Below are 14,768 nucleotides of genomic sequence, written 5' to 3'. Positions count from 1 at the left end.
TAAATGCTATTTGTTTACATGGTAATCATACTCTTAAAAGTTATTACCAGCTGCCTTCCCATAAAATGTTCACTTAAACTGCATTGTTCCTGTGCTTATCAACATTTTTATTAATGCTTTAAGTTAGAGGTGCATTCATGTAGAGTACTGTGAGGTATTCCAAAAAAACTGTTTGTGACTTGCCACAGAAGGGTTAAGTCCACGAGCGGTACTGCAGTAAAGTTCCACAGCATGTATTATTATGAATAGGCTGCCTTGTCACCTTTAATCATGCAATTATACTGGTGTCATCGATTTTGTTGGGTGAGGCCATGTACGGTTCACTAACCCCCTCCTACCAGCTAGGCCATAAGCAGGCTAATTCCATTTCTGCATTTCATATTATATCTGTGCTGTACTGACAGGATCTGTGGCACTTCTTTGGTTGGGGTAAGGGAAGAGGGAAGTAAGGTACATACTATTGGTGGCTATACCAGCATGATGGAGCAGAGCTGGACAGCAAATGTGTAGGGGCAGATTGTTTTATTGCTTTTTGATGGTAGCTGGATTACAGATCATTATTTATTCCTCCTGTAAAAATAATAATGAGTGTGAACTGTGGATCAACATATATACATGCTCTAAATACTTACATTTGTGTACCTGATTGGCACACTTTGCAGCAGAAATCTTCCTCCTACTTAAGGCAGTAACTACAGTGTTACTGAAGTACATCTACCCTAACCTGACACTTTCTGTGACTGCAGCTGGTACACCTGACTATATTATAATGTATATATGTACAGGTGTGCTATCAGTAGATGAAACACCCTAACATCAACAGTCAAAACGTCAAGATGTCGACCAAAAAAGGTCGACAACCTAAAATATTGACACAATTCTACGCATCTGCCGAGCAACAACCTCAGTGCATGCTACACTTAAAGTAGGAAAATAGACTAAAACATTTTCAGACAAGCAAGGTGTGGGGGGCTGTACCCCTGACCCCCTACTATTTATATATACAAACTATAAGATCATACAATGTTAGGGAAAGGACATATTTACCAACCCCAAGAATTGTGAGATTTTGGACACCTGTCAAGCATCTGTGTATTTGCTGAAATTTTTTTGACTAAACAGATTTTGACTAAAGATAGTTGATGTAATTCAGTATTCCCATACATATATATATATATATATATATATATATATATATATATATATATATATAAATAGACAATAGAGAGGTGTAGATATAGATATCTCTATATTTATATCTGTATTTACATAATTATAAATATTTATATTTATAGTTATAGTAGCCATCTACAGTTAAACTCCTACCCTGTCAAAAGCATGGCATGTAGGAGGCCAGCCATCATCATTCATAATACTTATAGTAGTCATCCAAGAAAGTGTGTGCTCAAAGCCAGAAACGGAGAACTCCAAGGCTATATTAAAAATGTTTATTTCCAAAAACGAACACCAACAATCGATAAACAAACAAAATACATAAATGTCTTCTCAGTCCCAATATGCATTTTCGTCTTATTTCATAGACTTCATCAGATGACCAGTGCATAACCTTGATACCAATTTATATTGTTCATTAATTGACCAACCAATACCTTCCTTTATTTAACTTTTAAAACACCCAATAGAAATCTTACTTAATTAATATTACTATTTCTTCACAATTAAAACATTTATTTCTTAAACCAATCAACCATTTAAATAATTAAATACATATTTAAAAAGTTTGTCTTATATAAAATATGTTACCCAGAATAATTATAAAAAATATATATATATATATATATATATATATTAAAATATATTAAAAGGTATTATTAAATACAATTTGTTTATATGAATGCATTGGTATAAAAAACATTTATTCATATAGAATGAAAAGCAGAAACAGTATATGACTGCCCTCTAGTGGTTTATATATATATATATATATATATATATATATATATATATATATATATATATATATATATATATATTCATTTAAATTTTTGTTTCAAAGTTTCGCAGATCTTAATTTTAACAAGGGTAATATAGATATACAATCATTTAAACCAGGGGATCTGCCTGCTTCTAAGGTCACCTGACACCATAATTCTCTGAATTCAATTTTTTCTTCCCACAGGCCACCTCTAATGTTATTTTTAATTTGTTCTAAAACCATAAAGGAGAATTTAGCTTTTGAACATACCTTGGAATGCCTATACAAGGCATTAGTATCTTTCCCCACAGATATATCATAGGTGTGTTCATAAATTTTCCTTTTTAATACAGATAGATATTATCTGAATAGTAGAGATAGATGGATATATAGTCTAGAACATTTTAATTGTGAATCAAGGGGTGTGGTATATTTGGTTATTTGTGAGTCCTGCAAGTCATTTTACGTAGGAAAAACAGAAAGAATGTTAAAAAGGAGAATTTATGAACACACCTATGATATATCTGTGGGGAAAGATACTAATGCCTTGTATAGGCATTCCAAGGTATGTTCAAAAGCTAAATTCTCCTTTATGGTTTTAGAACAAATTAAAAATAACATTAGAAGTGGCCTGTGGGAAGAAAAAAATTAATTCAGAGAATTATGGTGGCAGGTGACCTTAGAAGCAGGCAGATCCCCTGGTTTAAATGATTATATGTTTATATTACCCTTGTTAAAGTTAAGATCTGCGAAACTGTGAAAGAAAAATTTAAATGAAAAATATATATATATATATATATATATATATATATATATATATATATATATATATATATATATATATATAAACCACTAGAGGGCAGTCATATACTGTTTCTGTTTTTCATTCTATATGAATAAATGTTTTTTATACCAATGCATTCATATAAACAAATTGTATTTAATAATACCTTTTAATATATTCTAATATATATATATTTTTTTATGATTATTCTGGGTAACCTATTTTATATAAGACAAACTTTTTAAATATGTATCTAATTATTTAAATGGTTGATTGGTTTTAAGAAATAAATGTTTTAATTGTGAAGAAATAGTAATATTAATTAGGTAAGATTTCTATTGGGTGTTTTAAAAGTTAAATAAAGGAAGGTATTGGTTGGTCAATTAATGAACAATATAAATTGGTATCAAGGTTATGCACTGGTCATCTGATGAAGTCTATGAAATAAGACTAAAACGCATATTGGGACTGAGAAGGCGTTTATGTATTTGGTTTGTTTATTGATTGTTGGTGTTCGTTTTTGGAAATAAACATTTTTAATATAGCCTCGAAGTTCTCCGTTTCTGGCTTTGAGCACACACTTTCTTGGATTATTGGTCTGCAACATGTTATGACTACTGACAGGTTCACACATCCAGATACTGGGCAGATGTATAGGTTTAAGGTGTCAGCTAACTGCAGTAGTTTGCATGTAGTATATTTGTCAGTATGTCAGGGTTGCCCCTCATTCTATGTCGGTAAGACAGATAGATTCTTCCGGCATAGAATGAGGGAGCATCTGTATGCCATTAATGTGAAGTACATGCAAAATGCTTTAGCGAAACACGTTTTAGCATTTGGGCAGGAACATCATTTTAAATTTATGGTTATAGACTATGTGCAGCCTATAATTAGGGAGGGTAACATCAGAAATAATACAGAGAGGAAAGAAACTAACTGGATAGTAAAGCTGAGAGCTGATAAAGGCTATGGCCTTAATGAGAGAGCCTCTATTAAACCTATTCTGAGATCTAGGAGTTTGGCTGTTTCTCATTAGCCTAATGAATACATTCAGAGGATATCTTTCCTTTTTCACCTCTGTTAGATACATAGACGTGATATTATGTATGATCAGGGCAATATAATAATGTTTCAGTGTAGGTGTTAGTTTGGAAATGAATGCAGCTTTGGTTCTCCAGATAGGATGAGATATAATGAGTTTGTGTCCATGTCTTCCTTTGAATCCAGTGTTTTGTATGGACAGTGAAATGTGTACATTCATGTTCGGTCCTGAATTTGTTTTGTAGATTGTATATATCTTTTGAACTGCAGTGAAATTTTATATCTATCTATATATATATATATATATATATATATATATATATATACACATGTAGAATGGCTAATATTTGAGTCTAGTCACTGGGAATGTTTTAGGTAGAATAGTTTTAATGTTGAACATATGCCCAGTGATAACATTTGAAGCATTTTATTTGAAGGCTTTGATTATTTATTGTTATGTTTGTTAATATGGCAGTTTTTTAGTTTCAATGTTTAGGGATAAAATATGCATATTCATATATTTTATATTGTATTATTTGGCAGCAGGTATATAATGAAGTTGTTTCACTTTAAATGGTTAAGTGAAGGGCTCGCCCTTGATTGTTGCAGTATTTAAAGATCGCAACTGTTGTATTCGAATTTTTAAGGTCTGAGGAAGCAATACGTGAAAGCGCTAACCTGTTGGATTTATGTGAATAAAAGATCTTTGTTTTTATATACTCTCTGAGTAATCTGGATAATTTAAGTGATCCTGGTCGCCTCATACGTGGTGCCATTGTTGGACTTACTACTTTCTTCATTTTACATGGTGAGGCGTTAACTCTGTTGGGAGCACTCTGATGTTGTTTGTTTTATATACTTTTCTTTTGTACTCCCAATGGAGACATGGCTAATATGAATGAAGACATTGAACTGGAATATAGACCAGTTGGGTCAATGGGTGCTGATGTGATAGGGGACTCCAGTGTGAGTGCCAACGTTATGTTACAAGTGGAGGAAGATTTGAATGCCTGGTGTGTTGGAGGCGTAGACCTTGCGCATAGGTTTTCATCTTGTATGAGGAATGACTTTAATCCGCTGATAGCATACAAAGTGGGTATTGGTGTATCAATGGCACCCATGGATATGGATAATGCAGAGTGGTTACATGTGGCTATAGAGAAGTTAAAAAGTGACTCTCTTATGTTTAAATGATTGACTACACAACGTCAACATTTTGAGGTCTGCCTCAATAGAGGGATTATACCGAGGGGACTTTATATACTTAAGATGCCTACGTATGGTGAACAGTATCCGGAGCTACTAGCCAAATGGCAGAAGCTGAATGTTGAGGTGAGCATGAATTACATGAGTCTATTAATAGATTTTTTTCAGACCACAAGAGAACGATTTAAGAGAATCTATTATAGAACAACAGCACAGCTTGTAATCCCGTTTTTCTGCTGATGCTGTAGATCATGCTTTATCCAATGTACTAGATGGTATCCTTGTATATGAAAGATGGTTATTGCAGCAGAAGTGTGGTAAAATAGATAGAGATGTGCAGGATTTTCAGCAGGGTCATGTCTTCACTTAGCCCAGGCCGAATCAAGTCTCTAAACAAATCACCTCTGATGAAAAACGGGCGCCGAGGGTGAACAGAGACAATGGACATAAGAACTTTGATATTGCACAATCGAGCCACATTATGACTGATCCAGTTAATGTGAGTGTTGCTGGTGACTTTGCACAATCGACTTCTGTTGGAGATACCAGTGGAAATGTGACTGTTAGATCAGATCAACGAGACACATCCACTTCACCTTCAACTGGCATAGTCCTCCCTGCTGTTGACTCCTCACCAGGGTCCTTATCAGGCTCCTCCTCTTTTGCCTGGTTTGGGACTTCTCCAAGGATGTGGCTTTCCTACTTGCATAAAATGATGTTATGTTATGTAACATAGCACAGACTGAAAATATCTTATTACATGTGTCAGGGTCATACTACTAGCCACCCACCAGGTACATCCAAGCAGTGGAAGGGGGCTTTCTGCAGTCCAAATACATACTTGATTATGACAATATGGGTTTATGAGAGGGCATACATGTAGTCATTGTCTACCATGCTTAAGAGATTTCTGATAAGCATCAGCTATGGCTCCAGGGCATATGCAGCATTACCAGTAAATGCCTCTGGGTAAAATCACCCTGCACAAATAAATGATATAAGTGACACATTTGCCATTTGTGGGAATTGTGGGTACTGGCTGTGTGGCCTGTAGACACACTGTATACTCTACTCCTATGTATTACAGAATACCTGACAGCTGATTCATTGGAGACCCTTGCAGTTAATATACCTTCATCTCTGGTCCCCAGGTAGGGCTTTGATTGCAATATGAATGCAGTCTATGGCCCTGGCATCTCAGGGAAACAGGATTTAGGTTCATAGGTTCATAGGTTCATAAGTAGGTACTAGGCTATTGGCCCTAGGTCCTATATAAGCATAGCCAAACGGTACCCTGGCTTTTGCCACCCAAGAAAATTATTTTCCTGTGCCCCTGTCAAGCACAGCCACAGAAGTGATCCCCGGGGAGAATTTCCTATCTCCAATCCAATCATCAAGATTTTTCTTGAAGAATGCTAATGAGGAGCTTTGTTTGATATAGATAGGCAGTTTGTTCCAGAGTATGGGAAGTCTCTGGGACAGGAATCTATCCCTCCAGCATATAATATTCTATGCCACAAAACCACATGGTTTTGTCTCTCTCCTCTGTGGTATGTGAAAACAACATATGTTCCTCCATATGCTATAGTATAGCATTGATGAACTGATGCAGTAATAACCTTGAGGCATGTGCTTGGGGTCCACAGACCAAGCCCCCAGTGGTCACTGAAACATCCCTGTGACTAGTATTCATAAAACCATATATACCCTGTAATAAATAGGGGTAGATAATCCAAGCATCCAACAGGCCAGCAAATGAGTCCAACACATCTCAACCAGTTAGTGCATTATGACTCTATCCACATGGCAGTGGACCCCAATTTCATTGTCAGGGAGTGCATAAAATGTTAGGCACATCAGATAACACAGTGCCATTGAAGGTGATTGCAGGAAACACATGACTGCCCAAGGCAAGTATAATATGATGGATGTACAGATCTATTAATCCTGTGGCTATGTCATACATCATTCTGTGACTCACCTCCTGTAGCTCCAGGAGTTTATATGGTCATTACCTCTGGAGCTAGTGCCTCTAGTCATGACATATACATGTCACTGAATAACATCACCATTTTGTTTACCCTCATTTGTATCCATGGAGATCATCATTTTAATAATGTTGTCATTTCCATGTCATTACCATTAGCATGTTAGGAAAGCTGCATTACTTCTCAGTCTCCCAAGCTGTCCCTCAGTGTCACACTGAATCCCCCAAATGCTGCACATGGCCAGTCATGATCCAAAATCCCTTCCACTGACATGAAAAATGTTTCTGAATACCAGGGCATATCTACCAATCAGTAATACTGCAATCTAAAACTTTGGATCCAAACACACTTATTTTTATGTACATAGTTATTGCATTCACCCAGCAAGACTTATTATTTTGCAGGGGTTTCAACATGAAAGATGACCTTATGGGCAGAGCTATTACATGTGATAGTCTAGGCCGTAGCCAATGCCAGTTAACCATGTGCTCTTCTGTGGAAGTGCCAACTACTCCTTATCTGTTCAGCCATGTAAAATTTTACTATTTGAAGAAAAGTAACCACTATAAAATCATGGTGGTATTCATGGTGCGGGTCAGCTCACAAAAGATATGAGGATCGGAGGTGTGTTATTGCATGTGTATGTGTCTGAACATATGTGTACATGTCTGTAGGGCATTATTGCATAAAGCTGTATGAGTGTGTGTGTGTATGTCTGTCTGTCTGTCTGCTTGGGTGATCACACTAGTGGGGGTTAAGTAGGGAATCAAGAGTCTAGATATATGTGTGTTTGTCTGAGGGAATACATTCATGATACTGAAAGCTTCGAGCATTGAAGCATAGAACACCGACCACACAAGGTCGAAACACAGAACAGCAAAAGCAGTAAAACCAACATCTTTGTCAGAAGGCAAGCCTCTCTGCTTCCCCACACCCTCATTTAATTATATATAACAACTCTAAGATTGCACTATAGTCACATATCTTTGGTGTTGTGTGCTTTGATGTTCAAAACATTTGATATACTAAATATATTCTGTGTGAGTGTGTGTGTGTGTGTGTGTGTGTGTGTGTGTGTGTGTGTGTGTGTGTGTGTGTGTGTGTGTGTGTGCATGTGTGTGTATATACATACGTATATATGTATATTTATATATATGTGTGTGTGTGTGTGTGTGTGTGTGTGTGTGTGTGTGTGTGTGTGTGTGTGTGTGTGTGTGTGTGTGTATGTATATATATATATATATATATATATATATATATATATATATATATATATATATATATATATATGGGATCCATAGGGATCACTGAACGGCAACATAACCGAAACAGATTTGGCCGGGCATACTTGTGCGAAAGTGCTTTTCACTGAAAGGCACTTTTGTGTAAGTATGCCTGTTGTGGAGATCGCACTACAGTGGGGATAAGGGAAAATTCCCTTTTCCCCACTGTAGTGCGACCTCGGAGTGAGAATATTTAAGTAGGGGGGTTTTAGGGGCTGCAGGGGGGCTTGCCCCCTACAAAAACGTGAAAGTAATGTTTTATTTATTTATTTTTTTAAACACACTTTAACGAAAGAGCTTTTTTGGTGAAAGTGCTTTCGTTAAAGTGTGTTCATTAATTCTGGATTCCGACTATTGAACTTTCGTTCAATAGTCCTAGATCCATATATATATATATATATATATATATATATATATATATATATATAGTCAAACACAAAGGTGTACAACTGTGCATGTGTGTGTTAGAATATGCAGATGGGTAAAATGGGTCAGTGCTTCCATGATGGTGATTTAATGTGGGTAGGGTCTTGTTTGTTGAAGGTGGATGTGTGTGTGTGTGTGTGTGTGTGTGTGTGTGTGTGTGTGTGTGTGTGTGTGTGTGTGTGTGTGTGTGTGTGTGTGCGTGTATGTGTGTGTCCAAATGTAGCACAAAAAAACCTTTGTAGACATAACTCTATAGCACTAATAATAAAATATGTAAGTTCATCTTATCAAAATTATCGAGAATGAATCCTAGCATTTAGATTTATATAGAGTACAATCAACATTACACAAGAGAGCTAAATATGTGAAAGATTGTCCATGTGTCCTAAATGATGCCATCTGTCCTCAGCATTCATTTTTAGTATATCGATCTCTTATATCACTTTGTTAATTCTCCCTTCTCTGTTATAACTGAGGTCAAGGTGTTAATTTAGTATTATAAACAACACACTGAAAGCATAGTGGGTTTGTTCCCATGCAAAACGTGTTTCTTTTTAATTTTGATGTCCTTACTTACTAGCAACCATAGTATCTCATGTTCAAGATTTGCTGTCAACAGAAAAGTAGGATTTGCCTTCTCTTGTTTAGAAGACTATTTTGTTTACAATTTTGCCTAAATCAATTATGTATTCTGTTCTTTTACCATGGAATCAGATTCAGCATGAGGAAATCTGCTATTATGCACTACAGTGCAAATAATAGAGAGTAGTTTTATGCCGTCACCTGCCAGTTACTTATCTCTGTTAACACTGCTGAGATTAAGGCACATTTCTTAACAAAATAGTCAACATTCAACATAATATCACATTTGCCATTATGAGATGTCTTTATGTAATAAGGAAGACATTAAATGAAGTATCCTCAAGACAGGCAAAATGTTCTTATGAGATGTATTTATGTAATAAGGAAGACATTAAATGAAGTATCGTCAAAACAGGCAAAATGTTCTTGCCTTGGATAAATGTTTTCTTATATCACTTACTGATTACAAAATCGCTTTTTGTATGTACTCCACTACTAAGGTAAACTATTTGGACTGAATTCAGAAATATTTCATAACACAAATCAAGGGTAATAAGTCTGTGAGTTTGTCTAGTAGACTGCAAACTCCTCCAATCAGACTCAGTTTGTTATGGATTTCATATATATGGCCTCCTAGTTATCTTTAAATCATTCAGTAATGAGGTAAACTAGTTTGGATTTAACATTCAATGGGCACTCCCTAAGTACCATGAACCATAATAACCTCATCAGTCTTGAGCGTGTATTAGTGGTGTAAATTATTATTATTTTCTTGTTTGCTAACCAAATAGGATGGGATTCAATAAAGCTTACTGTGAAGGAAAATGTTCAGAGAATCAGTCAGCTGAGCAAATTTTCTATGTTGTAGGAAAAAGTGAATATTGTCAAAAGACGATAACCCAATCTTTCCTATGGAAGCAGTCACACTACAGATAAATTTAACAAAGATGTGGAGGTGAGCGTGTGTTACTGTGTGCATGTGTTTGGATGTGTGTACATGTCTGCATGGGCATACACGAAGCTACACAAAGGTGTGTATGAGTGGGCGTGTCTTCCTCTGTGTAATCCTAGCATAACAGTAAGGTAAGAAATAGAGTCTGGATGTGTTGGAACATGCATGTGGGTGAATGGGTGTTTGTTTATGTGACTGTGATGAACAATGGGAGGAGGCTTATTTGTTGATAAATGAATATGTGTGCACAGAGGTGTAGCTAGCTATTTCTATAGTGATATCTACCACTTACTTACTCACTTAATTAATTAATTAATGAATTAATTTAAAAATCTATTCTCTGACTTAAAGAGCAAAAATAGATACAAAAACAATAAAAAAGCTTTTTTCTTCTTTTAAACAATAGCAAGTTGCTTGCTGCATTTGTAACAAGTAGCTGCTACAGTTGAAGTAAAAAAAGGAATGTTAGAGCGTTTCACTTTTAACCACAAGTGCAGTACCAGCATTTATTTTAGTGCCAGTATGCACTGAAGACAAATCAGGTACTGCTACTTGCATCCTCTAACACTTTGTGACTGGAGTGATTGCCTCTCTTGGCGCCACCCAAGTTACACCTGTGTGTGTGTGTGTGTGTGTGTGTGTGTGTGTGTGTGTGTGTGTGTGTGTGTGTGTGTGTGTGTGTGTGTGTGTGTGTGTGTGTGTGTGTGTGTGTGTATGTGTAAGTGATCTACCTGAAGTAGGCAATTTCCACAAGAACAGGGGCCTTTCTGAATTCTAGAGAATGGCTGAAATACAGGACAAGATCTGAAGTTAAGAGAAACCCCGATAAATTACCAGATTTCCATCGTTTCCTTTTTATTGCCCAAGGATATAAACTTCCATATAGCCTTCAAGTGTGCATTAGCCCTTTCAGCTCCATTACAGTGAAGCACTGCAATATTATGAATTTGAATTTCTTTTCAAATTCATGTTATTTTTCAAATTAGAGAGGAATTCCAAAACATGACATTCAAATCTGCATCATAAAGCATCACTCATCTCAGTGTGAGAGAATAGTCACAAAAGGTGTCTCATCCAGGAAAAAAGAGGTCATTGTTTCCCTCTACTCATCACTCATTAAACCCATTATAGAGTACAATGCCCCTTTTGGTATGTACCTCACAAGACATCTACAACAACTGCAAAGGCAGCAGAAATACTTCACAAAGAGGATTACTGGCCTCAAACAGATGCCCTATGCAGACCGTCTCAAAAAACTCCAGCTTTACTCCGTTGCATATCACCTACTCAAGAGGCGATCTCTGCCTAACATACAAAGGTATGTCAAACCCAGAGCCATTGGACATGCTACACTTAAAGAAATCCCAATCCTTCTGAGCTACACGCTCTAGGGACCTAAACCTTGTCACCACAACAAACAGATCATGCTGGAGGGATAGATTCATGTCCCAGAGACTTCCCAAACTCTGGAACAAACTACCTATATATATTAAACAAAGCTTCTCATTAGCACTCTTCAAGAAAAATCTTGATGATGTATGGGAAATAGGAAATTCACCCTGGGGATCACCTCTGTGGCTCTGCTCAACAGAGGCACAGGAAAATAATTTTCTTGGGTGGGAAAAGCCAGGATAACTTTTTGGCTAGGCTTGTATAGGCCCTGAGGCCGATAGCCTAGTTCCTACCTATGAACCTAAGTAATTTCATTTATTTATTTTTAATATGATTGTGGAGCATTTAAATGTGCATTCTCATATATGTGACTCTGATGTTAAAAAGTCATAGAAGAATAGCCACACAGATCATAGAATGTCAGACAAATGGAACATTACACGTAAGGTAATTCATGTTTTTTTTTTTTTTTTTTAAGTAAAGGACTATTGATTTCTGACATGAAATGGAATAAAAACAGTATTTTGCTGCATCCTGATATTACAATCTAGCTTACTTTATTAGATAATAATTATTTCTCTGTTTTTTTTCAGTTAACAGTGATGTATCTGATGTTTTACGAGAGGCCCAAGTCTCAGCTGTGGACCATGCTACTTGCACTTTGAGTGACTGGTGGGGTTCTAATGTCTTAGAAACTATGGTGTGTGCTGGTGGTGATGGCAAAAGTGCAGCTTGTCAGGTAAAAATATGGCCTTGTGCCTTCAGATGTATTGTCATTGTTTGAAGTGTCAGTACCAGAATGAACAAAGCATGAGTAGGGCCAAGGTCCAGAGATTTGGAACAACTTTGTTTGGGGTGCGACATCCCCCTAACCAAATCTAGTTAACCAGAAGGGACATTAGCCTTGGGACTGCTATTATTGGCAAGTTTGATTTGACTAACAATGCTTTATCACCTTCATGTTTTTCCCCTGTTAAAGTAATGCGTTTACATTTTATTTATGTGGTGGTTGAAAGTCATTAATGAAATCTTACTTATTATTGCTGCTGCTCATAGCCGGCATTAGGCATAGACCAACTAGGCGGCCGCCTAGGGCACCTCTGTAGCAGGGACACTTTTCCAGTATTTATCTGGTGTAGGTAGACCAGGTTGGGGGCACTGGGTGGTGTGGTGGGGGAGCACCGTGGAGCCCTTTTGCCTAGGGCACCAGTTGACCTAAGGCCACCCCTGCTGCTGCTTTGCTTTTGCTAGATTTTTGGAGTATTACACCTAAATGTTATTTATATATTCCTCATGCAACATGGCAGTAGTATTTTTCTGGGGGGTGCTTTTTAAAGCAATAAATCTTCCTACATGCATGAGTATCCACTTTTAATGAATGTTGAGAGCTTTGTTAGATGGGCGGGGGTGATACTTCATGGTTGTGCAAACTCACAAGCATATGACTCCATTTTGCCTTTTCTAAACACAGCCAGATGAGAGAATAACTGAGGTTATCTGCATGTTCCCATTGCATTCTAGGGATTGCTAAGGAGTGAATTGGACTCTGTTGTGATTCTCAGCATATTCACATGAACTCAAGATGATGTTCACGAGTAGCCAAGACCTAGTTACATGAATAAGTTGCCTTACACGTTTGCATATTACTGCCATTCATAGAAATAAGCAAATGAGGGCCTAATTTGCATACAAAAGGTATAAATTACACTGATCTTATGTGAATAAGTTCAACACCAATGTATTAACTTATGATTACTCAGCATAGGTGGCAAATGTCTTGGGAAACCACTGATTTTTTAAAGTAAGCGAAAATAATAAAAATATTGCAGATTAATATGAAGCAGTTCAAATGATGTAAGATTACTGAGTTCTCTTAAAGAAATATTTGAATTACTGATATGGTAGGCATATTATAATGGCTTGATTGAATACTTTAAACTGTAAATTTGTCATTTGTAAATAGAAAATCATTACAGCAGGAATGGAAATGATTAGTGATAGCTGACAAAATCATTTCATTGGGTATCATTCAGTGATTGTGTATATGTCACAGAGATACATTGATTTAGTTTTGAAGTTCTGCATTGGCAAGAATGTTTTGTTGGCTCAACATATATGTGTCTTTACTGGAGATTTCTGAGTGTCACTGCTGAATAAAATATGACAGTGGTAGGACAAAGATGGATCGAGCAACAAAGTCCTTGCCTTCCTATTGTGAATGCATTCATGATATTGCAAACATTACTTCAGCACAACTTTACTGGCTGGACTGAGACTCTGCATGTGTGTATAATTATCAGCTTTGTATCACCTTAATTGTTTTCCTGAGAATGGCAGGCATGATTTCATTATTGAACTGTTGGGGTAATGATTACATCAAACGTTTTGGGGGTATGACTGTGGAATATTTTTTATGTACAGTAACAATGCAAAACCATGGATCAAAGCAGAGAAAGGACAACTTCTGCCATGAGGAAAACTGTATCCCCATGGCAGCACATAGGACAAATGGCAAAAACATTTTTGGCAAAGTGGAGTCCAAACAAGCTGTGAGGGCTAATGCCTGGATTCTATCTGTTATGGGCATTAACGTGGTCAGTGGAAGGATCTGCACATTAACACAGTGCAAGAAGAGAGCAAATTGTATGGTCGGACATGCAAGAGCCAAGGTGAGGCTGAATGCAATTGTCCATAGCAGTACTGGGAGAGGGCATCCAACACTTATCCCTTTAACACCAGATGAAGAATACTTCCTCTCCATATGTGGGAAGGACTTTGACATAGAAAATGATGGGACTGCAATAATCAGAGATGGTGTGGACAGTGGCTATTACCAAAGTCTGCAGCAGCAGATATGTGAACTGTATATATATATATATATATATATATATATATATATATATATATATATATATTGCAAGGATGCTGGACAGAGGCACTGGTGATGCAACTCCATGCATCCTACACTACCAGGCAATTGATGGATGGTAGCCTTTTCTATAATTGCAGCAATCTGTTGCACTCAGTACCTCAAGGAATTGTGCCTCCCAGTAAAAGGCACACATGGTCCAGGCACCATCCAGAGATGACACTGGAATAGATGTACTGATTCACATATGCCAAGAATATATCCAGGAACTGATGAAGTATCCTTGAGACAGAAGCCTGTGAGATACCT

At 36.7% G+C, this 14,768-nt stretch overlaps 1 protein-coding gene across 1 annotated transcript in view; it reads left to right on the top strand.

The window, feature by feature from the left end:
* The window catches only part of LOC122797694 (chymotrypsin-like elastase family member 2A), a 96,070-nt gene that overhangs the window by 30,425 nt on the left and 50,877 nt on the right, over positions 1–14,768 (top strand). Inside the window, exon 3 of the mRNA XM_044066228.1 lies at positions 12,184–12,329. Within this exon, the coding sequence (XP_043922163.1) occupies positions 12,184–12,329 (146 nt within the window). The remainder of the gene's footprint in view (positions 1–12,183; positions 12,330–14,768) is intronic.

Source organism: Protopterus annectens, chromosome 3.part1, assembly GCF_019279795.1.
Source record: "Protopterus annectens isolate FY-2018-M chromosome 3.part1, PAN1.0, whole genome shotgun sequence".
Lineage (NCBI taxonomy): Eukaryota > Metazoa > Chordata > Ceratodontiformes > Protopteridae > Protopterus > Protopterus annectens.
The sequence above is the reverse complement of the archived record's forward strand: the minus strand, read 5'-3'. Positions and strand labels throughout refer to the sequence as shown.